The sequence below is a fragment of the Perca flavescens genome, chromosome 3, assembly GCF_004354835.1.
Source record: "Perca flavescens isolate YP-PL-M2 chromosome 3, PFLA_1.0, whole genome shotgun sequence".
Lineage (NCBI taxonomy): Eukaryota > Metazoa > Chordata > Actinopteri > Perciformes > Percidae > Perca > Perca flavescens.
The window spans coordinates 2,184,087-2,210,232 of record NC_041333.1 but is presented as its reverse complement, the minus strand read 5'-3'; the positions used below and the strand labels follow the sequence as shown (position 1 = coordinate 2,210,232).

Below are 26,146 nucleotides of genomic sequence, written 5' to 3'. Positions count from 1 at the left end.
AAAAAAATATTTACATTACGTATAAGGAGACATAAAACAGCAAGGGCATTTGAAACAATACAAACAAGGTTCAAAGTTAGAATGTAACTACAGTATTGCCAATTAGAGTATTGGTAAAGTCTTTGTACTGACTTCAGAAACCAAAATAAGGGCGCTTTCACACCTGTAGTTCGGTAGACTCAGTTTAATTCGGGGGTAAAGTTGCATTTTTCCTTTGGTTCGGTTCGCCTTTGCACCAAACATCATAAACAAATGTCACATGCTTGTGGGGTTATTTCCAACACGCTTGCGTGTGGCCTGAAACATAAGCGTTGGTTCTATTTCTAGCAGGGACGCGTTTTCAGCGCGGCTCGAGCTCTAACCTGTTAACATGGGAGCGGAAATATAAACGGACACGCCACGCAGCTGACATGCTCACGCGACGCATCCAGTGTGTAACCGGCCTAACTTCGTCCAATAGAGTGCCAGGTATCTATAGAGCCTTCCAGGTGAAAACCCGGCTAAAACACACAGTAAACAGGCCTTAATATGTAGCAGAAAAAACACCCAATCTGGCAACACCAGCCACCAGTGTCGCACCGCCGCATGCGTCATCAAAACAAAAAGCAGCATGGAAGCTTCATATGATCATTTAAACGGAAAAAAAGGTCGGTGAGGATGCAAAAAATCTGACATATCTGTGCAAACTTTGCCCGCTGGCTTTCAAAAAGAAAATCCACACTTCAGTCCCATCCACAGCAAACCAGAAACATTGAACTGATTGGATATGAAGATAAAATCTGATACATAGTTTCAGTGTTGAAACTGATAAAATAATTGCTGTCTGTGGTTCTATATGGGCTGTGGCAATAATTTTGAAAAATAATAGCTTGCAGCTAGCCTGGATGCCAGCCAAATTTAGCCCCGCCCACAAAATTTGAGGTCGGGAAGTTCACATTCTGACTAGAATCTGAGTATGACCACGTCAGGCTGGCTTGCAGCAACATATGGAAAAAAAGAACTATGAACTAGTTCATTTTTGGAACTGTGAACTTAGTTCAAAATTTTGAAGTATGAACTATGAACTGAACTAGTTCATTTTAAAATTTGTGAACTGAACTTTGAACTAGTTCATGTAGAAAGTGAACTTTCCCAACACTGATTATTATTAGCTGGATACATGGTTAAACATATTTGCTCTTCCTGATGTATCTCCGTGTGTACTTCATCCGTAGCAAATCACCACCAATCGGTCCCAATACTCCCATTTAAATAGAGTTAATCATATGCTTTGTAAATCTTTACAATCATTCCCTGAAAGAACCAAGCAGGCCTGCCTTGTTTCACAATTCAAAATTTCTTCATAAATTTGCCATTTTCAGCGTGCGTGCTGGCTCAAGGTTTGTTGTTTTTTCCGAAGGGAATGAGAGACAACAGCAAAACACAGATAACACAAGGCAAGGGACATGATCCACACTAAAGTCACTGTGACATCTCAAAACATGTTTTTGGCCATTAATCAAAACTTCTTACGCTAATTATGACAACATTTCACACTAATGTATAATAGGATAAAATTATGAAGTGATGACGTTTTCAATCAAAAAGGTCAACTTCACTGTCCCATCCTAATGTTCTGAAAAAACACTTTTCTGGCCAGTATTCAACACCATACCTCAGAAACAGAAGATGAGACATTTGGATGGATACTTATTGAAGACATTAATCTTAAAACTGTGGTGATTGTTTCATAATTCATGATTAACATTGATTTTATGCATTATCACTGTATGGTCACTGGAAATCAGGTACATTCATTAATATATTGTTGGATTACATTATTTGCTTCTTCTGCGTAAATAATATCAGGCCAACAGCCTGGGAGACAATGATATGTTATACTGTAGGTTGATATAAACTGTGTAGAATAAATTGTGATGTCTTTACATGATGATTATAATTGAGGTGTGCAATATTACATTTGACCACAGTATGGAGACAAAGAATACATTTGTCAGTGTAGCTCTCTGTAAGAATGATTTGTCATTTACAGTATTCTTCAAGGAATATATATAATATATTAAAAAAATCTCCATTTTCATGGAGTGGGTGGGTGTGCTACTTTCTTGTGATTCGTCCAAAGAGTTTCTTATCGCTCTCTCTTCTTCTCTCTCTTTCTCTCTCTCTCCCCCTCTTTTCACTTTCCCCCTAGACTTTTGTATTTGTACTATTGCACAGCAATTTCCCTCAGTATGAATACAGTTTTATTTGATCTCATTTCATCTCAACAATGGGCCCCATATTGCACCCGCTGTGGTTAACTTTCAGTACCTCCCTTTTATCCTGATTCCCCTCCATCCAGCCAAGTTCCTTGCCTGAAACACATTTCCTAACTATATACAGGGGCGCCGCCAGGAATTTTGGGCCCCATGACAAAACATCCAATTGGGCCCCCTCTGCGCAGCTTTTGTCACCACATCTCTAGGACCTAACTGTCCCATCAAAAGCTTTACAGAACTCTAATTAAAGGCTTTCAACTGTCTTGCTGCTTGTAGTTCAATACTAGTACTAGCACAATATTTACGGATGGTGATTTGTACATGCATGCAAGCAGGGGTTAAATAGGAATTAGTTATGTGGAGGGGCTCTCCCTAGGGGGGTCCGGGGGAAAAAAATTGAAAAATAAACCGTTAAATGGCACTTTCTGGAGAGTTTTGTGCAAAGAAATGGAGAAATTGAGTCTTACATGATATGTGCAAAACTGCAAGGTTAAGAGCCTATACTCTGCATTGTTGTAGTATCATCAGGTATTAGGGCATTTAGCATTTACATTACTGTTAATCAGTCATCACCTGATTACACATTGTATTACCTTGTTATGATATAAGAAGTGACCCATACAATGTGCCAAACATAATGTGCCACATGAAGAGACAGTGCAGCATATGACAGTAGCAACAGCTGAGAAGATTTGGGTCAGTGGTCACCAGGTCCACTTCACACAAACTTCCTTCTCCCATTCTCTCTTTACTACTACAACACACACACACACACACACACGGCACCGAGTGGGGCTCTTCGATGCTCGGATGCGAGCCGCTGGCGGAGATGCGACAGCGAGGACCGGTTCAACGGCTTGGTCAGCGACATGAACTCGTAGCGGCCGGTGGAGCTCCCGAGCACCGGGCTTCCACCGCTGCCAACGGGTTTTTTAGCTTTAGGAGAAGACATTTGATCTGTTAATCCTACCGACGGAGACACTAAAGGGACACTAACGGGGTTTTTAGCTTTAGGAGAAGACATTCTGTCTGTTAATCCTACCGACGGAGACCCTTTGGCGTTATGTAGTTGACCCGCGGTGGTGAATTGTCTGCAGTTCTGGGCGGGTTGTTGCCGTGTTCTGATTGTTGTCATCTCAGCTCCGCCGAGACAAAATAGACATGCCATTTCAAACATCTTTCATTTATTGTCAGAAATATCATGTTTTCAAAAGCATCACTTTTATCATATTTTTGTGACATATTTAGACTGCAAGCAGGCACATCCGGACACGAGTAGGCTTATACGCTGGGGCTGAGCACCGGAGAGGCCCGGCCCAATTTAACCCCTGCCTGCAAGTCTAGTATGTAGTTCACTATTTGATGCAAGGTTGCCATATACTAATAAATAGCACTAACACTACAGAACATTGACCCAAATTACCTAGTTCTGTATCACCACCACTTGATTACATACATTAGATACGATAGATTTTTTTGTTTGTGTGTGTGTGCAAGCTTCTCAAATAAATTGCCCTTCATGATGGGAATAATAAAGTCTGTATCTATAGATTTCATTCCATAATTCAATCTAAATAAACGTATCAAAGTGGATTATTTTAATATTGTCTGTATCTTACATGCAGGCTCAGGTAAGCTACTCACTGTTTCCAACTGTCCAGCATCCAGTACAGACAGTAGGTTTTTTATTTTATTTTTTTATTTTATTTTATTTCATAATGATCATGTGATAAAATAATTGTTATTTATGTGTTTGAATTTTTGTCATTAACAAATATTTCATTTTCTTTTTTTGTAATGGTAAAAAGAGCAAGAGAGACAGAGAAATCCCCACAGACTCCCTGCAATGATGCTAACTGGCTAATGTCATTGAACACAACGTTGTTGCTCACCTTCTTCACTGGGACAGGGAGGGGCTCAGTTAGGGGGAGACTGGGTGCTGCTGACTCATCTGTTGTTAAGTCTGCTAAAAGGGGCAGGGACAATGATTTAATATGAATATCTTGCTAAACGTTTCCCTGCACTGATTAAATGGTGATTAAATGTAGGCTAGCACTAGTCTGTAGCTTATTTCACTATGGACATTAAGCCAACAGGTCAATACCACTCACAGACTACTACCCACCTTTCTTCCTTTGTCTTTCCTCTCTCTCTATTTTCTCTCTTTCCTTTTTTGAAAACCAGATTTTGATTTAACGTTACTTGGCAACATTGCGGTCACTGTAGTTCTGGCGCATCTACTGACTGTAAGTAAACACCGTCACGCAGTGCGCTAAGGCAGGATCAAACCATTTCATGCCGATACAGGGGGGTGGTCGGTCAATATGGATGTTTACTTTTTGGTCACTGGGGATATTTAACTTTTACTGCCAAAAACAAGTAAAAAAAAAAAGATCGTCCATTTTACTATTATATTTGAAATATATATATACTGAATGATGATGGTTTAATAATTTTATATTAGTTTTTACCTATTTTTTGGGGCCCCTGTCAGTCATGGGCCCTTGGAATTGTCCTAACTTTTCCCCCCTATACGGCGCCCCTGACTATATATCTATGTTTTAATATCTGGCAGCTTTCCCTTTTGACACTGGAGAATTGTTTGCTTACTTTTTCCACTTTCACAGTGCTTTCTAAATTATAAGGTCGTCATTTGTTGAATTAAAAGTATCTGTTCATTTTGTTTCTATTTTTACATAAGGATGCTTGCAATGTGGTTGTTATTTACTTTATCAGTGGTGGTCACAGTTTAGTTTCGGAGCATCAAATTAACAAAACTTTAAAATGACAGATTAAACTGAGGGTTTAAATTGCAAAGATCGATTTTCAGTGCTTCCCAAGTAGACTAAGTCACAGTATTAAAACACTAGTTTAGGCTGTATGTCAAGAATCTAGTCTTAAACAACACCAAGAACAAGGATATTGCCCAAAAGTCCATTTCAATTGTATTATTTAGACCTATTTGATAACCTTCATTTTACAATATACAGCAGCCTGAAGGCAGGTAAGGGAATGGGAAATATAATATAATCTGCTTTATTGGCCAGTTATGTCTAAACAATTTGACTCTGGATTCCCATTGTTCACAGTGTGCCAAGTACAAATGTACCGAAAGATATACAGACACATATCAGGGTTTCTCCTGGCTCAGAATGGGCCTTTGGGGGGATTAGTCCATATACAGTAAAGGCAGAGAGTCTGTGTTACCTTATTTGACAGAAGTCTATGGATTTAAATGTTATTTATGACAGTTTGATAAACAAAAATGTATATTATTCTTGAGTAAATAAAACCCAAATAACAAAACTGGTTAAAGACATAATACTAATATTTTTATTCTCCATTCTTATAATTTTGGTGCTGGTGATTTTCCTTTGGGGTTGGCTAAAACCTCTTTGGGGGGGCGCTAAAAATTCCTCTAAGCAGGAAAAAGCCTGCATATAAACAAGGACCGCAAGGCTAAAAAAGATAAACTAACAAAACAAACAACTGCTGTAAAGGTATTACATACTTACTAGTTATTAAGTTATCAGGGTTCTTTAGAAAAGTATATTGGATGATCTGAACCTCTTTTTAACTAAATGATTCTTTCTCCTCATTACGTTAAGGATCAATGTGCTACATTGTAAAACAGCAAATATGCAGTTTTATGTGTTTTCAGTTATATTTGGAGCCACATATTAAATTAATCTTCCTTTCCTTATGTCTGTGGCTTTCTTTGAGCTTAGCTTTTAGTTCACTCTAACTATAATGTGCTTTTAAAGAAATAACTGGCTCTTACAGTGGTGCTCATGAGTTTATGAACCCATGCTGAAAAGAAGAATCAAAAAATCATCTTTTGGAAATTGATCTTAATGCCTTAATAAAAAAGAGGAAAAATCCAACCTTTAAGGACACCAATTTTCTCATCAAAGTTTGCCGTGACCGTGTTAATATATGTATGTATATTACTTCTTTTTGTTTTAATGTGATCATCTCAATATGAAATAAACAAGAAACTTCTTTTGAGTTATGTAATGATTTGATGTCTGCACAATCAAACAAATAATAATAATAATAATAATAATAATAAACAATAATAATTACAGTGCATGGCCTAAGTAGGATGATGATACTGTTTGTATGAAAAATAAAGGAAATTAAGGAGGTAAACTAAAGAATCTTTTTTGATTTTGATTAACACATTGAAGAATGTTTTGTCCTTCCATTCAAGCATTGTACATTGCACAGTACACATTCAAATTAGCCTGGGTAAACCCTGACAAACTTCCAGCAAATTTGAGATTTGATCTGCAGGTCAGTCTGGCGAAGAGCCCATTCAAACCCATTTCCAATGTCCTAAAAATTGAGGCACCAATCACAACCGCTGAGGCGGGCTTTACGCGACGAGGACAGCGCAGCGACGGCGAGCAGCTTTTTGTTTACATTCAACATGACGGCTACCGAAGCCGTGCTTCACCAAGACCAGGGACCGGCAGGTCAGTCTGACATATGCCGATTTTATACCGGTCAATGCTATAATTAACTGACTGAACTATAATAACTAACCTGCAACATATCAGCTGTTTGGAAGCGTGTGTGCAGAAGATAACAAGTTAGCAATATGCAACACCTGCAAGGAGAAAGTAGGGCGTGGAGGGACCACACCAAAAACCAGAATCACATTTTTTTGTTGGATGTGAAAAGCGTCACCCGTATCGTTGCTCTGATTGGTTGAAGGACTATGCAATGAGCCCAGAGGCATTTAAGTGGCGTCCGTTGGTGACGCCCCTTTGGAAATGAACTGTCAATGAACCTTTCCCAGACCCCCTCTCAGTTACAGCTGAGAAGGGTCTGGTGTTAAGCAGGCTACATTCAAATCATTTCTTCATATTACTGAGTGTATTCACAATGCACATACAGAAGAGGGCGCCATCAGTACACACTAAACTCATTCATACCAACAAATAAACAGAAGGCACATGCACTCCATTGGTTCAACATTGTACGGATCTGTTGCATTTTATGTGATTTGCTGCCCTCTTGTGTTTTTTGAGATCAGTAAACAGGAAAGATTGACAACATAAGGATATACAGTGGTGCTCATAAGTTTACACACCCATGCTAAAGTTGACTAAAAAGAGGAATAAAAAAATCCTCTTTTGGAAATTGATCTTAATGCCTTAATTAAAAACAAATTGGAAAATCTAACCTTTAAGGACACCAATTTTTTTTTTGTGAATGAATAATGTATCGTAAATAAATAAATGTTCTTCCTTAAAATACAGGGGGCATAAGTATACATACCACTATGTTAAAAAAAAGAAGTTATTTCATGGATCCAGGATACTATGCATCCTGATAAAGTTCCCTTGGCCTTTGGAATTAAAATAGCCCCCCGTCATCACATACCCTTAACCATACCTAGAGATTGGCATGGGGTACTTACCATAAGATCATCTCAAATAAAATCAAACCAGCTATTAGGCTAACTGAAATAAAACCATGCCAATCTCTAGGTATGGTGAAGGGTATGTGATGATCTAGGCTATTTTAATTCTTCTTATTATTTTATTCCTCTTTTTAGTCAACTTTAGCATGGGTGTATGAGCACCACTGTATATCCTTATGTTGTCAACCTTCTCAAACTGATCTCAAAAAACACAAGAGGGAAGCCAAATCATTATTATTATTATTATTATTATTATTATTTGTTTGATTGTGCAGACATTAAATCATCACATAACTCAAAATTCAGGTTGTAAGAAGTATTGTCATTTCTTGTTTATTTCATATGCCTCAGCGCCTAAAAAACTTTATATTTTAGATAACCTTTTGAGATGATCACATTAAAACAAAAAGAAGCAATATACATACATATATCAACACCGTCACGGCAAGCTTTGATTCACAGGTTGGCCTGTTCACATATTGCTTCTGATTAAACATGTTACATGTAAACTGTATATCAGCTGTCAAAACCAGTAGTTGTGTGTAGTTTTACAGTTAACTTACAGTATTCTTGATCAGTTGATAAGAGAAATACCTCCTTGTTATTAGTAGCTAGCAAACACTGGTGACTTATTTGTAAAAAATGAATTAGGTGCAACTACTGGAGGAGAAAAAATGACATCAATTTAAAATTGCTTTTCATAGTAGTATAATAATCAAAATGGGGAAGTCATTATTTAGCATTACCTTGTACAATATTTAGTCAAAAGTCAATAAATGTTAAAGACAATCTAAACTGTAGTTTTTATATACATTTTTTAATTACCTTTTTTTCAGAAACTTGAACCTTACATGAACATAAAGCTTCTTTTTTTTTCGTAAGAAAGAAATGGATCTAGTTGCAAAGACTGTATTTATAAAGGTAGAAGGACAAGCTGTCGTTGGGGGAAGGAAGTTTTAGCTTGCTGCATGCCTAAAATGGAAGGATTGTATTCCTAAAAAAGTACACTAGTTTTTCTCGAATTTCTTTTGTTTTCAATCCATAGATGATTGGATTCAATGTTGGGGGGAAAATTAAAGTTGACATCCCAATGAAACTCCTTAGTTGTGGTGAAATGTTATTTATTCTGTATGATATGATGGTAAAAAGACCCAGACACTCCAATAGGAGAAAAACAAATAGATGTGTAGCACACGTCTGCAGAGCTTTGGCTTTTGTGTCTGGTCGTTTGGATTTGAAGCATGCAACAAGGATCTGCAGATATGTGTACAAAATCATCCCATTAGCTATCACTTGTGTAAGAGCAACTATAAAAAGCCCATAAATGTTATTGATGGTTGTGTTGGCGCAGACCAGAGTCAGCAAAGATGGATTATCACAGTAGGGATGTGTTATTTCAGATCGACAGCGGGGTAAACGCAAAAGCAGGAAAAAAAGCACACCTATTAAAACTAAACAACATACCCACACAACTATAATTATTCTCATAATATGAGCATACGTCATAACTGTGTTGTATTTCAAAGGCAAACATATGGCAATATATCTATCATATGCCATAGCACACAGAATGGTCACTGTACCTGCTGCATAGATGTGGATAAAGAAAGCTTGGGCAACACAAGCTGAGTACTGCATTGTCTTGCTGTTTGTCAGTATGTCCTTAATGAGCTGTGAAAAGAGGGCTGAGGAGCCTATAAGGTCGTTGATAGGAAGGTTCAGCAGAATTAGATACATGGGCTGATGCAGGGATTTGTTGAGTACAATGGTGAGGATTAGAATAAGGTTGCAGAAAAGTATGATTATGTAGCTCAGAGTTGCAAAAAGAAATGCCGGAAAGACCTCTTCAGAGGAGAGATTAAAGCGATTCAGCACTAAAACATATGATGTGTTGTACAAGTTATCCATTTTTATGCTTTTTCTCCCTAGAAAATTGAAAAAAATTATTAATAATAATGTAATTATTAAATAGCATAACTATTTCATTTAGCAAGAATATGGGGGACTTATTAAAACAAGAAATGCATACAGAGATGATGTTGTAAAAAGTGTGAAAATTACTATATTAGCAAATAGTAAATTCTCACTGCCAAGGACAGAACTTACCAGATCAAAGCTTGGATACTTCCACACAAGTCCACATACATTTCAGTTAAACATTACACATTACATATCATATGCTGTGCATAGATAACAAGTTATAGTCTTGGATTCACAGCTTTGCACTGAAACTCCAGAAACAAAATAAAGCTTATGACGGGAAGAAAACAGTAGTTTCATTCAATTGCTGAACTAAAAGAGAAACATGTCATGGAACATCACAACCCAGTACTGGCAATACTGGCAATGACCACCTGGTTCAGAAGGTTTAGCAGCTTTATAGGAGGGATATTTTGCTGAACACCAAAAAGCTCCCTGGAGTCTTTTTGGTTACCATGAAGTCTATCTAGAGATTGTTAAGAAAATGACTTAAGCACTGGCTCACAAGAGATTTGGAGGCATAATAAATGAATAAGCTACCCTACCACCACCCACATTAGCATAAAATGTAAAATGATTGAGTTGGAACAGAAACAAGATTTTCTATTGTTAAAACAAAAAGAAAACACTTAAGTATATTGTACAATATATGTTCTTTGATTACTTTTCGATTCAAAAACGATTTTTGATTCAAAAAAACGATTCACAGTATGTAAATGTAGTTAATTTTCCCATGTGATTGCAGTAGACATACAATTTAAAAGAAAAGAAACACAACAAATTAAATGTAGTTTGATATTACTTTATATGTCTTCATACAACAATAAAAACTTTTGCAACTAAAAACTGCAAAGTACCAAGCTTTGGCCAGCTTTCAGATACATTTAATTCAAGTATAAAATAAAACTGTTAAATAAAAAGAGCTTTTCGTTTAGAGTTCGGTGTGAGTTTAGATCACTGAAAGAGTGTGTTGGTTGACTGGCATGTTAGATAATTTAGGCTGTTGTTTGTCCACATCTTTAATGTTAATCTCTGGGTGATGGCGTACCATGGGAGTTCTCAAGTTTGTGGTGTTTCCAAAATACTTAACTTTTGCTTTGCAAAGCCTGCATATAGCATGATTCTGTGAGGTTTGCCATTGTTTGCGCTGACTATACTACTTCTGCTTCCCTCGTTCTTCTTTTGATTATAACAAGAGTGCCCAGGCATCAGTGTGAATTCGACGCAGTGCCATCTATGGGAATGGCGAGCTAAACTCATTTCAGAACAATAGTATACACGCCATTTCAAAACGAAAAATAAATAAATATATATATATATATACTTAATATTCATATTAATAAAATATGAATACATTTTTTGAATTCTATGTATCAATTTTGAATCGGTAGAGCTTGAATCGTGATACGAATATGAACAGATTTTTTTGCACACCCCTAGTAATAATCATCCGTGCGGAAACACAGTGAGCGACACAACGTTGGTAACGTTGACTAAACGAAGCCTTTTTGTAGTAATCAAATTATTCAAGTTACTCGAGGAATTGTTTCAGCCCTAGTAAGAAGACTGTTCAACCTTGTACAACAATGCACTTGCACATGTGGACGGTTAACTTTACCACTGATGAGCTCTCCGGCGGAAATCCGGTGGCTGCATTTTAATCAAAAGGATTCCAACACCGGGACATACAACAGTCTCCAGCTAAAGACACAGTTTAGCTTAGCTGCACTTTTTGAGTTTTCTGAGAAACAACCCCGATAGGACTTCATGGTGCGTTCATGCCATCTAGTATTTATTCTTGTTGTTGTTTAACAGCAATTGACCGGTGGTTAAATAATGTATTGTTATTACTGTACACTATAAATCAGTAATTCCCAACTCAGGGTACTTGTAGCCCAGAGGGCACTTCTGCTGTTGCAAGGGGGTACGTTGAAAGATTATGGAGAAGCTTAACTAACTTGAAAAAAAAATAAAAATGATGATTTGATTAAGAGAATGTATCACCTGAACACTAGATTTTGCAGTTATGTGAGCTAACATGGAGCTAACTAATGCTCTGTTTGCACTGTTGCATTAATGTAGTTAGCGATCCCCATTTCCTCCACCCTCTCTCTCCCATTGTGATCTGCTGATTAGTGGTAGGAGCTCTATATGAGTCCAACTATTGATTTAAAAATGATTACATTTATTTAAATATGGTCCTTCAGAGTTTATGGTTAGAACTCCATCCATGTCTTCTACACTTAGCAACAGTCTGTTGTACAGAAATAACAGACCATAGATTAATTGACTAACCATTATAAGTATTCAACAAGGCCATATAATAACATCAATGTAATGGTCTCATTGAAATGAATGAGGAGGATATGGTTTTTGAAGCAGTCTTGTAGTAACTAGTGGTAGTCAACCTAGGTATGTGGTGTTGAACACAATCTTACTGCAGAGTTTTACACAATAACAAGATACATTTTTGGCGCGCCTCAATGATAGACTAATGAATGTTGATGACCCCCCAACTTCGATAATGTTATCTCTACTTTTGCTTTTAACATAAATCCTGCATTACAAACGGGAGGGGTGGGGTTTGAAATAAGATGCTGTTGAGTGGCATGATGGGAATTGTAGGATGCAGTGTTTTTAGAGCTTGACCCGTACTAACTACTAAAAGTGTGACCTGTCTTTTTTTTATGTAGCTTGTGAGTCCTACAACTTTATAGAAGTGCAGTACAAAACACTGGAACACCCTATTAAACATTCTTAAAAAAATGCCCACACTTAAACATAAATCAGATGAAAGGCATGCAGCACTAAAGAGAGCCAGTAAATGTACAAATATCTGTATTCATATAACGATGTACTGGATACAATGTTTCCGTCTTTGTATGCATCCATTTTCTGATCTGTCCACTTTACCACACAAATCAATTACATTTTGATCTCACCGTTAACTCTCTTTAGGCTGATTTGTTTTTCCTTTCCTAGTATACACATCCACACCTAAAAAAAGGGCATTGCTATAAAACCAATCAATTACCATTACTACTGTACATTAATTATTTTATATTAAATGAGAAATGTGTTCTGGAGTGAAACTCTTGTGATTGTGACTCTTTCATTTCCTCCTTGTTGAGGAAAATCACGTCAAATTAATCTGAGAAACACTGCGGATTTTCTATATTACAGGAATTACTCAATACTTTGATTGGAAACTGATGATATTCACTGCAAAGAAAATGACTTTTAAACACTGCTGAAAAAGGAATGAGAGGAGGATTTCAATAAAACGGAACTAATGGAGTGGTACAGTGTTTTGTTTCTTTACATTCAGTTGTGTTGTTACAGAATTTAAAATATGCTTATCTTTTAAAAAGCATTATACCATTTAGAGTCATGTTAAACACAATGAAATTTGGAAACATATTTACTTTTATTGCAATGTCAAGGAAACCATAAAGGTTGCACATACTGTATATACAATAATTATTTTAATTTCATCATCAGTTGTCCATTATTCAGTCCAGTACCCATATGATTGAGGCAGTGTTGAGGCACGCACACAGTTTACACACTTGCAACTAAATTGATTTCATGCCAAATTGAAACAAATAGAGCAGAATATAACTTTTTGCAATTCAATACATTTTTACTCCATGTACATTTACATATATTTCATCATATCTTTCAGCAGTTTTGAAAGGATCTTTGACAGGCATGGCGTTATGGGTGGGCCTGACGGGCCTAGGCCCACCCACTTTTCAACAGGCCCACCCAAAACATTTCCTCAAAAAACATTAATTAATTAATATATTATAATTTGGTGAAGAATTACTAAAAATCAGAAAATAATCTCATAATTTGTGCTAAAATTGTCTAAATGTTTAGTTTTCAAAAACAATTTAAAAAAACTGGGCATGTCTATTTTTATGTTTCTGCACAAGTTCAGCAGACAGTGAGGTTCGGATCGGATGTAGCTTGTAGGTATGCTAGGCTAGCTCCCAGTGATCTGAGAGTGTGAAAATCATTTCCAGTAAAGGACAAGGTTGCAACAGTCGTTGTTTAGGTGCCTTAAACGTGCACGAACGGTCTCAGAGTCATCGCTGCAACCAGGAGATGGAGAGCTGAGATCCACAACGCCGAGCATAGCCCTGTGGATGTGGATCGGTCTTCCGTGGATGAGCCCGCAACTCAACCAGTGCTAAAGTATCCGGTCACTTCTTCTGCTGAGTTTAATTGTGTAGGACCGCCAGAGGATAACAGTAAGGTATGTGGCTAATCTGCCTACTGTATTATGTCGTTATATGAGATATATGGATTAAAATAATCAATTCATAACCCGCTACAGAAGCTGCAGGCGCAGTTCTATTTCTATAACAGCTTGTTACTGTTGTCAAGTTGTTGTTCCCTCATGGTTTTCTCTTGTTATGGCCAATAATGCTTTAGGGCTATTAATGCGATTTATTTATTTTTGTTAAACATGTTTTTAACATGAATCATTACACTAAAGTAAGGAAATAACTTGAGTCTTGTTTTACATGACAGATGACGTCAATGAACATGTTCTGTGGCCGAGTATTGATTGAAACTGCAGTGTTGTTCATGCAGTGTTGTTGATCTGTATATTGTTGAAAACTTAAAACAGTTGAAAAGAATTGTGAAATATTCGGCCTCATGTTATACGAGCAGAACTAAACTATGTTTTGGGGAAATATTAGATTCCCGACCACTTTTACAGTCTATAGGCCTTAGGTTAGGAGAGATGCGCTATAGCACAGCCAGGTATGGTGGTAATGGAGAGTCCAAAGCGCTCTTCTTTTGGTCAGAACCAAGGAGAGCGATTGCGGATAGGTCCGTCCTTTGCACCGAAACTTTTTACAATGCAACAACATATAAATAGCATCAAGCTATTACAATCTATAATATATATAATATAACAGTATATTAGCCAGTCATTTTTATTAGGTTAAACAGGGATTTGATAACGTTTTTAATTTAAGGCCCACCCACAATTGGTCTGGTCCATCCAAAACTGGAATCCTGGCGCCGTGCCTGATCTGTGATTCGACTATTGTGCACACCTGTCATTTTCCTTATCTTTTATCAAAACTACTTAAAGTCAAAATCTTAGGGAGAGAAATTACCTAAACTGTTGATCTGTGATCTGGAAACTGCTGACTAACACATACAAACATACACATTAACATTATATAAAGAAATGTACAACATATTTATAAGAGTAATAATCACCAAAAACAGAGATATGTAACTTCTCCACATTGCAGTAATTCATGGCATATTGTTTGTGGAAACTCTCTGAGCCTTCATTTATGGTGGATTCTGAAATCAGTGTTAGTTTCGGCGGCATTATACATGATGCAGGTGTACCAATTCCTCTACTCATCTCTCATCAAAATAACCCTTACCCGAAAACTGGTTACAACTTGGATGAACCAAAGTTTCTTTTTAGAAACATTAAAATGTTCTGCTTCAGTTCTGTAGTTTTCAGTCCATATATAATTGGATCCAAAAAAGGGGGAAATATTAAAACTGACACACCAAGAATCCTTCTAATATACGGGGATGCACTCTCAATGCGATGAGAAATGAGTGTAAAGGTTGTATTAATTTGCAAGATTAAGAAAACAACTAAATGTGTACCGCATGTTTGAAGGGCTTTTCTCCGGGCATCCGTATGATTAGTCATGACACATGTGCGCAAGATCTGTGCATATGTGTATATTATCACTAGCAGTGGTCCACCCATAATCATAAATATAGTAGCTATTCCATAGTAGTTGTTAACTCTGGTGTCCTCGCACACCAGTTTCAATAATGATGGATTGTTACAGTACAAATCCACTATATTCGTCCTGCAAACTTTAAACCGTGCAACCATCACACACAAGGTAAAAATCATTGAAAAATTTATAAACCATATTAAAATTATAATTCTGATTAAATTATGTGGACTCATGATAGCATTATACCTCAAAGGACAACATATAGCAATATATCTGTCATATGCCATGGCAGTCAAGATCAGCATGTTTCCTGTACCATAAAAATGAATCAGAAACGCCTGAGTAATACATGCAGGATGTGAAATCAGCCTGTCCTGTGTCACAATGCTAAAGAGAAGCTGAGGAAAAAAAGCTGTAGCACCCACGATGTCACTAATGGGCAAGTTAAACAGCAGGATAAACATGGGCTTGTGTAGCTTTTTACTCACAGCAATAGTTGTTAATACCAACAGGTTGCAAAATACAATAATTAAATAGGTAAGTGTACCAAATACAAACGCTGGGTAAATATCTGTAGCAGATAAGTCCAATGGTGCCAGTGTTAGAAATTCCCTAGTAGATGCATTTGCATACATACTTTACCGTCTTTATTATGTTGTAGCCTCCCCTATTGAAAAAAAAAAGGTTCCTTAATACTCAGACCAACTGATGAAGGAGCTTCACCTGAAAGAAATGTTTTTATTAACAAGCACATATTTAAATATGTTATGCATTGATTAAAATGTACCTCTGGTTTTATACCTGTTGCAGTATGTTATGTTGTCCTCAACTGCACTACGGAGCAATGAAAAAAACACACACACTTGTCTTTTATTGCCCTTTACCACAAACACATAGATGACTCATGAGATTACAGAGTATATACGTCAGCTGGTGCAAATGATGAAACATACACTACCAGTCAAAAGTTTGGGGTCACTTAGAAATTTCCATTCCACTCCATTATAGACAGAATACCAGCTGAGATCAGTTGCATTGTTTTTTTAACGAGGGCAGCAGTTTTCAGATTACATTATGTGCTTACATAATTGCAAAAGGGTTCTCGACTGTTGTAGAAAGAAGTGGCTGATCTTTAATGCAATATCTACGTTGCCCATTATCAGCATCCATTCATCCAATGTTCCAAAGGCACATTCTGTTTACTAATCTGATATCAATTTAAAACGCTAACTGAGAAAACATTGGAGAACCCTTTTGCAATTATGTAAGCACATAATGTAATCTGAAAACTGCTGCTCTGGTTAAAAAAACAATGCAACTGATCTCAGCTGGTATTCTGTCTATAATGGAGTGGAATGGATATATATATATATATATCCATATGTGTGTGTGTGTGTGTGTGTGTGTGTGTGTGTGTGTGTGTGTGTGTGTGTGTGTGTGTGTGTGTAAAATATACATAAATGAAATATATATTTGGAATCTACACTTAATTTGAAACTTGATTAAAGTAAATTCTTTGATGATTAAAGTGCATTCTCAGTACAGCTCTTTTTAGGTTTGCCAGAAGTACAGTATCTGTCTCCATGACAACAAGGGGTTAATATGTGTCATGTCTCAAATGTGAGTTATATGCGTGTTTAACTGACCCTCATGTCCTTTCTTATTATTGCAATCTGGCAGGTAGTACCACTTCAGTGTTGCTTCTTTAAAAAGTTGCTTCATTTAGACGCAACTTCTAACATCATTTTGTGAAGTTGTTTCTAAATGATCAGCACATTCTTAAAATCTCAATTTCTTTTCTTATCTTGATTTACTAATTAGACATTTGCATTAACAAGCAGTTGAACAGGTGTACCTTATATATATAACATATATACTACTATCAATCAATCAAATTTATTTATAAAGCACTTTAAAAGCAACCAACATTGCACAAGGTGCTGTAATCATTTAAAACATTTACAACATCTAACATTTAAAACATGAAACAGTATCACAGTAAAAATAATTGCACAAAAATGTCAGCCTCTGCTGGGGAATGTCAAGGAAAAAAGGTGGGTTTTAAGAAGAGATTTAAAAGTAGACAGTGAAGAAGCCTGTCTAATAGGCAGAGGTAGCTCATTCCATAATTTTGGAGCTGCCACAGCAAAAGTACGATCCCCTTTAAGTTTCCGCTTTGTTTTATGAACACTCAGGCGCAGTTGTTCAGCTGACCTGAGTGAGCGGGTCGGAGTGTAGGGGTGAAGCAATTCAGACAGGTATGATGGGGCAAGACCATTTAAGGATTTAAACACAATTACATTAATTTTAAAATGGATCCTAAAACATACGGGGAGCCAGTGGAGTGAAGCTAAAACGGGGGTAATGTGCTCATATTTACGTGCTCCCGTTAAGAGACACGCCGCAGCGTTTTGTACCATCTGAAGAAGAGCAACTGAAGCGGCACTGATGCCTACGTATAGGGAGTTACAGTAATACAACCAAGTGGTCACAAAAGTGTGTATTACTGTAAAAAAGTTCTGCCTAGTAAGAATCAGCTTTATTTTGGCTAACTGCCGTAATTGGAAAAAGCCTGCTTTAACCACTGCCCCAATCTGTTTGTCAAGCTTAATATCTGAGTCAATTTTAACCCCTAAATTGGTAACGGTTGGTTTGACATATTGAGCCAAGGGACCCAGATCGACAAAAGGGGTCCCAGTGTGGACACCAAAAACCATCACTTCCGTTTTTGTTTCATTAAAACTTAAATAGAAGCCATCCAGGCCTTCATGTCATACAGGCATTTGAGCAGTGGTCTGAGAGAGTTGCTCTTTTTAAGTGGCACATAGATCTGGCTGTTGTCAGCATAGCAATGGAATAGAATGCCATGCTTCCTAAGTATGGAACCAAGCGGAAGCAGATAGAGAGAGAAAAGAAGAGGGCCTAAAACAGAGCCCTGTGGGACCCCACACGAGAGAGGAGCAGAGGAGGACACCGAGTCACCACAGCTGACAGAGAAAGTGCAACCTTCCAAATAGGACCTGAACCAGGACATCCTTGATTCCCACCCACTGCTCCAAACGTGAGATCAGGATGGTCCACCGTGTCAAATGCCGCAGTTAGATCAAGAAGCACCAAAACAACACAGTCACCAGTCAGTAGCTAGAAATATGTCATTAAATACCCTTAAAAGAGCAGTGTCTGTGCTGTGCAGAGTTTTAAAACCGGATTGGAAGACTTCAAGAATGTTGTGTTCTTCCGAAAAGGCCATTAGTTGACTGTAAACCAACTTTTCCAGTATTTTAGATATGAAAGTTAGTTTAGATATTGGCCTGAAATTGGCTGGATCTGCAGGGTCGAGTCCAGGTTTTTTAATTAAAAGTTGGACATGGCATGTTTAAAATTTCCAGGGACCACACCTGAGGAAAGGCTACTATTAACAACTGCAAGAACAGATGGACATATAGTAAGGAAAACATCCTTAAAAAGTCTATTACTACTACTGCTATTTAGTTGAATAAAGTCATTCTTTAATCTCTTTATCTGTAATAAGAAGTATGTGAGAAGGCAGAAATGCAAGCACAATTGAATGTCAATAATTCTTATTTTGTATAAAAAATAAAACCTGACTATATGTATTTAGTTTTTATCTGGATACTATTAAATTCAAATGTATTTTGTATTGTTAATGGTGCTGTTTTTAATTCTTTATTTGTTTTCATTAAATGACAGAACAACCAGAAATATGTTTCAGAATATTCAGGTTTATTAATGGTCCACACAGCAAACATCAGCACATCTTCCATATTGTTTGGTTTGGACTCTGCTATAATTATAGTGGGATTCCAGGTTATACAAACAAAAATGCCCACTTAGCCTTGGCAAAAAGCAGTCACGAGGGTTACCGTGGGTTAAGGTTATGAATAATGTGAACTGGCTGAGTCAACGTTAGCTGTGCTAAGTTGGGAAATAACAGCACAGAAGCTAAGCAATGTAATGTTACTGCTGTGGACAGCACGTTAGGCAGCAGTAACAGTAGACCAGCAGTTCCCGTGTTCTGGGAGGTGAAATACCTGGAGTGCAGGTATTGGATTTGAAGAGAGTGATATAATGGCTGCACAGTAGTTTCACCTTAAAGAACATGGGAGTTGCTACCGCTGCCTCGACCAGTTAGTTATAATCAAATTCACACAATAACACAAACTCTGGAAGTTTCTGTTATTGTTTGACTTTTGGATCCAACCTAACATGGCGTCCATGACAGTACATTGCTTTTTTTAAGATTATTTTTTGGGCATTTTTAGGCCATTATTGATAGGACAGCAGAAGACATGAAAGGGGAGAGAAAGGGGGAATGACATGCAGCAAAGGGCTGCAGGTCGGAATCAAACCCTGGCCCACTACGTCAAGGAGTAAACCTCTATATATGGGCGCCCGCTTTACCAACTGAGCTATCCGGGAGCCCAGACAGTGCATTGCTTGTCAGCTTCTCCAAATGTGGGGCCGTGCCAACCACCATCCAAGTTACTGTATTGTACTGTAATGCACCGTACTGAAGCAACATCATCAACAGAAACCTGTCAGGTCACGTGGGAAAAAGGTTTTATAAGGGCTTTGGAAAACAGCATTTTGACACTAAAACATACTTACAAACAGAAAATGTGAAGGTTTGGATTTGAATACACTACAGGGAAGCTACAGAATAAAAAACCTCAAAAAACTAAAAAATGGAATTGCCTTTTAATTGATGTAAAGTTTTGGAGCTACAGTATTATAAATGGAGTGCATGATAAAATATTTGAACATACAATCAATGTGAAGGGGATCAGAACAAGTAAAGCCACATGCTACAGCCAATGTCTGATCCAGTTTTACAGTTTGTCTTGAAATAAAAATGTAATGTATGATGAATTAAGTATTACATTTTAGAGACTATTTGCAGTATGAGACTAGTTATACACCATGGTACTTAAACATCACAAAGTGCTGTACACACCAATAGAAACACACAAAAAAGAGATAAATAAATACATATTTCCAAACTTGTAACAAAAATGACAGAGCCAAGTAATATATTTGTACAATTGCAGTAAGATGCACCCAGTTTGACCCAGTTTCATCTTATCATTATCAAATGTGAAAGCCCAACACACTTGAAACTTGACTCAGTATAACTGACTGAGCGAAATATGTTTCCCACCTTTTACAAAACTGTTTCGGTTGTATTGAGGAAAAACTATATTAACAAAATTACCAGTCAATAAATACTTAAATCCAGAGTAAAACTTCCTGTCCTACATTATAAACCATTTAAAAATATTCAGAATGTACGGTTTCCCCAACAAACAAAACAGTTAAAAGTGATTTACATTTTTGTTCAAGTTTGTGCACTTGCTATTGTCTCATGCATAGTTGATTTTGTTTACACTATCAGAAAGACTACCTGAGACAACAGATTGGTTGTGATTGCAGTGATTGAAAATGCAGTGCTGTTAACCACCTTGTGTAAAGACTTAGATGGATACTCTATTTTTTAAGACACTCAGAAGAGTGTTTCGTATTTCACTTGTATACAGCCCATATACAATTGGATTCAGAAGTGGAGGTACAATAAATATTAGCATGCCCATTATCTTTTGCAAGTCAGCTGACACATTTTTGAACCTATGAGATAAAATTGTGAAAGTTCCCACAATTTCAAATATGATTAAAATAAGCAACTGGGCAACACACGTATTGACAGCTTTCGTCTTTGCTTCAGACCTCCTTGTAAACACACATGTGATCAGAATCTTCACATAGGAAAAAGCCTGAATAGACACACTTACAGATTGTATTACAGCTGTGTTAAATAATCCTATGATATTATTGACTGTTGTGTTTTCACATGTGAGCTTCAGTAGAGATGGGTTATCACAGAATACATTCATAATCAGAGAATTGCACCTGGGAAGCCTTGTCTGTAAAGAGAACAATGATACAATCAAGACAAAGTCAAGACCCCAAACTAGAGAGATAATGCAAATAACAAATCTGGGGGTCATAACAGAGCTGTAGCGTAATGGCATGCAAATGGCAGCATAACGATCAAAAGACATTGCTGCAAGTATAAACAAAACTCCACCGCCATACATGTGGAGCAAAAATGCTTGCAAAACACAGAGAGGATAGTATACCTTATTTGTTTCTGTAACAATGTCTGAAATAACCTTTGGTAGCATTGCAGTTATGCCTATCAGATCATTGAGGGGAAGACTAAACAGGATGAAATACATGGGTTTGTGAAGGTTCCTTTTCAGAATGATCAAAGTCAACAAGATCAGGTTGCAAAAAATGGCAAAACAATAAATCGCAAGACCAAGAAAAAATATGGGATACTTTCCTCCAGGTGGAATAACAAATGGGTCGAGGGTTAACTCAGACCTGAACCCAAAAGATTCGTTCTCCATTCTTTTTCTCCACTTACTGTTGATCAGTATGAAGAGAAACAGTGATCAAATCTCATTATTGGAAATTGGTCTGAAGCAGTGCAAGCATGCAACATGAAGTGCTGCATGAAGTGTTGAGAACTGCCCTGCTCATTCTGCCTTATTTATTGTCACCGGAACCGTAACCAGAACTTGTTTACTTCACCTTTTGCCTCTGGGATTGTCATTGGCTTTGGAAAGATGAATAATATCAGGATTACTGTAAGTATGAAGTTGTGAGATACTTTTGTGAAAAAAAAAACAAACACAATAACTATTGAAACCCAACAGTTATTAAAGGTATTTCTGTTTGTTTTATTAAATCTTCTGAGATTGTTCCCCAGAAATAATGTGTATATTTTTGTTTGTTTGTTGGTTTGATTTTCTGTCAGCAAGATTATGAAAAAACTACTTGCCCAATTTTGATCAAAAACTTGGTGGAAGGGTATACAGTACCATGGACTAAGGAAGAACCCATTACATTATGGAGCGGATCCGTATCACGGGGCAGATACTCAAATTATTTGTTTTACGTGTAACCAGCAGAGTGGCGTGACTTCTGTGTATTTTGTCCGTCTCCATTAGATATGCAGCTGTGATCCGGAATGCCACAGACACATTGATGGGCGACGTTTAAACAAGTTTGTGATAAATTCTACGATCTATCTTACGCAGCGTCACCCTTAAATTGTGCATTATAAAATAAGTTAAATAGTGGTTGCAACATAGCTTTACGAGTGGTCTTGACTGCTGGTTCTAATAGTTTGGGAAATATATCCAGACACATATAGTGGTTACGGTTGCAGATTTGCATATGAAAAAAGGCTGGACTGTATACCTTCGGGGAGGTCTGCGCTCTCTGAGAGGTCATCTGGTCAAATGTATTTATTATACAAAGTACATTTTATGCTCAAAGAATTACTAAAATTGTGTCCTCAAATTACTAAACTACATTTAAGTTATGGCACTACAGCTGAAGGAACTAAAGTTATGGATTGTTGTGGCTAGTCAGTGTTGGTTTGAAAGGATTTACTGTAGAGCTAACTGAATTTATTTCCAGCAAATTGATGAGATGAAATGTGATTAGATGTATGTTTGCAGTATAAGGAACAGGCTAAAGATGTAAGAAACAAATAAACTGTTTCAAATGGTATGCCTCATTTCTACTGCATGGTTCAGCTCAAATCAATTCTACTCAACTCAACCCACTTTTTGTACCAGGTGCTTTTCTCTATTTTGTTTTCCACTGCAGATAGTAGGCTACCCCATCAACGTATGCAGGGTTCTTAGCAATTGTCATAGCGATCGTGGCTCTTGCTGGATCTTTTCATCGGCAACCAAACAGAGGAATGTCACTCTCTCAGTTGACCACGTAATGGTTTTTATGGGCTACCATTTTTAAGATCTGGGTTGAGTGAGTTAAAAAATGTAAGGCATGCCTGCAGGATGTTCCATGGTGCGCTAGTGATGATTCTCTCTGTCCAATCAGTGGTCAGCAGTGTTTCAACTCCACCTTCTAGTATTGGAAAAAAAAGTTACAACGCGCTTTACATACAATTAAAAAAGACAATAAGTAAACAGTAAAGTCAATAAAAAGCTAGTTTAAAATGGTGAGTTTTTAAAAGTGACTTAAAAAAAGACAATGTGTAAGACGTTTAAGATGGAATGGGAGTCAATGAAGTGATTTTTAAAACTGGTGTGATGTTGTTGACAGTCTCGATACGATAAAGAATACGTTATATTTTGTAATATGCGGTTTATGATAAACATTTTTATGATGATCAGTGCTGTTGATCACAACAGGTGATTCACTTTTTTCATAAGCACCTTTCATCCGAAAACATGATAGAAAGTTATTTTAAGTCCTAAATGAAGTCAGGTTTCATCTTAAATTGTAAAGAAATCATGTACCACATGTCAGTGTTCTATTATTGGCCCTCATAATAATAGTATTTTATTTGACATTACAATTAGGCCTTAATCTTTCAATCACAGGTTCCCAGGTATAAACATTCTTTTTTTTCTTAATTACCAAATTAACTCAATGTATCACGATCTCTACACTGTGGGACAATCAATCAAAAGAGGCAAGCCTTTTCATATTTTCACAATCCCAGCCACTTTAGTCTCTTGGATCTAAAGTGTGTCTATTTCACAGTTTAAATTTTATAAATCAGAGTTGGCTGTCATTTTAATGGTGGACTAAATAAGTCAAAACCACTTGACCTGCACTACTGCTGGAAAGGCCTGGCTGGAGTTAGGAATTTTGCTCCATTCTTATCTAAATTCTTCTCTTCTTTAATTTTCATTATTTTGAAAAGATTGTTTTGGTATCACACAACAACAGAAATACTTAACGTGATCTTCTCCAACTCTTATCTTGTCCATCTTTTCAGCTAAAGGGCTACTGTAGCAGTATTATGTAACTATGATACACTACAAATTGGCAGTTACATCAGCTCAATGCCTCATTACTTTGTCAAAACACATTTATTAATGAGCCCCTTTGAGATATAATTAAATGATGTATTATTATTACTTCTGTCTCACCTTGTAATTAATCCCTGGACAATTAGTAAACCTCCAGGTGATAATGAGATTCGTTGTTGTTTTCTAATGAAGGATGTTGTCTAATAACACCCAAGGGAGGCTGTAACATCTAAGGCTGCTTGCAACATTGCAACATTTGATTCCATAACTTTAATCCCTACTTCATTTATAAAACATTTGAATAGGTTCATGATTGAAGTTAAAGTGTCACAACATAGTCTTTGCTCTGTGTTTTTTTCTCTCCTTCTACAGAAGCCCTGAAAGGCAGATAAAAAAAGAAAAATTCCGAACATTTATTAAAAAATCCACAGTTCTGGCGCCTGGATAGCTCAGTTGGTAGAGAGGGCGGCCATATATAGAGGTTTACTCCTCCACGTTCGACTCCGACCTGCATCCCTTTGCCGCATGTTGTTCCCCCCTCTCTCTCCCTTTCATTTCTTCAGCTGTCCTGTCATTAAAGGCCTAAAATACCCCAAAAAAATTATCAAAAAAGAAAATTCACAGTTCTAATGTAACATAAAATGTATATCATATTAAACAGCCTTTTCATATTTGTTTAAATTTCCCAGAAGAAAATTACTGATTGAAACCGAGCACTGAAGTAGTCACAACAGACCTTTGGGAACCAGCACACAGCTGTTAGGACATTAGGACATTAGGAAAATACTTATCATCTTACCCAAGAGAAATGGACATGATGGACCCTTGAGTTGCTTTAATAATTGATTTGACCCTCTAAGTACTTTTTGTGGTCTTTCTCCTGTACAAAAATTGAAGTATGGTAATAATTATAATCATGAAAATTTGGTTCACTGATTAGTTCTGTCGCCTCACAGCAATATGCATAGTGCGATTCTGCCATCTGGGCCTATGTATAGGTTCAACCCATTCTTATGTACGTGTTTGTATGATTTCGTACGAAAACTCAACAATTCATATGGTATACTACGGAATTACCGCAACCGCCCACCGGTCACATGACGACCACTCACATGACAGTTAAGTTTAGTGGTCTTTTCATTAAAATCATTAAAAGGCTACTGTGAGCTGGGTACAGGGCACCGTGAGACAGTTAAGTTTAGGCACCGAAACGACTAGTTAAGATTAGGATTTTTTTTTTGATTTTGGTTAGAACACCTGTCCCCTTAAGAAGTACTCATAGGTAGGGCTGTCAAACGATGCATGCATTTTTAATCGCAATTAATCGGCGAGCGCCTGGTGGCCGGGTTTGCCACGGAGCCCGGCCGGGCACAGCCCGAACAAGCTACGTGGCTCCCATCTCTCCAGCCCATGGGCCCACCACCTGTGGGAGGAACCGCTGGGGTCGGGTGCGCTACCACATGGGTGGCAGTGAAGGTCAGGGGCCTCGACGGACCAGACCCGGGCAGCAGACGCTGGCTCTGGGGACGTGGAACGTCACCTCTCTGTGGGGGAAGGAGCCGGAACTGGTGCGGGAGGTGGAGCGCTACCGGTTAGATCTGGTGGGGCTTACCTCTCACGCACAGTCTCGGTTCTGGAACCGTACTCCTGGATAGGGGTTGGACTCTTTTTTCTTCTCCGGAGTTGCCCAGGATGTGAGGCGCCGGGCGGGTGTGGGGATGCTCACAAGCCCCGGCTGGCGCCGCCACGTTGGAGTTTACCCGGTGGGCGAGAGGGTCGCCTCCCACGCCTGCGGGTTGTGGGGGAAAACTCTGACTGTTGTTTGTGCATATTCACCAAACAGGAGTTTGGAGTATTCGGCCT

At 37.6% G+C, this 26,146-nt stretch overlaps 3 protein-coding genes across 3 annotated transcripts; all 3 read right to left on the bottom strand.

Moving 5' to 3' along the window:
* Positions 1 to 8,661: 8,661 nt before the first annotated feature.
* On the bottom strand, positions 8,662 to 9,597 carry LOC114552154 (olfactory receptor 52B2-like). Its single transcript, XM_028572794.1, has one exon. The coding sequence runs from the start codon at positions 9,595 to 9,597 to the stop codon at positions 8,662 to 8,664; it is 936 nt and encodes a 311-aa protein (XP_028428595.1).
* A 5,503-nt stretch (positions 9,598 to 15,100) lies between these two features.
* Positions 15,101 to 16,042, bottom strand: LOC114552143 (putative gustatory receptor clone PTE03). Its single transcript, XM_028572783.1, has one exon. It carries the CDS (start codon positions 16,040 to 16,042, stop codon positions 15,101 to 15,103), a length of 942 nt encoding a protein of 313 aa, XP_028428584.1.
* A 4,857-nt stretch (positions 16,043 to 20,899) lies between these two features.
* On the bottom strand, positions 20,900 to 21,835 carry LOC114552131 (olfactory receptor 52B2-like). The gene has a single exon (XM_028572779.1). The coding sequence runs from the start codon at positions 21,833 to 21,835 to the stop codon at positions 20,900 to 20,902; it is 936 nt and encodes a 311-aa protein (XP_028428580.1).
* Positions 21,836 to 26,146: the final 4,311 nt, after the last annotated feature.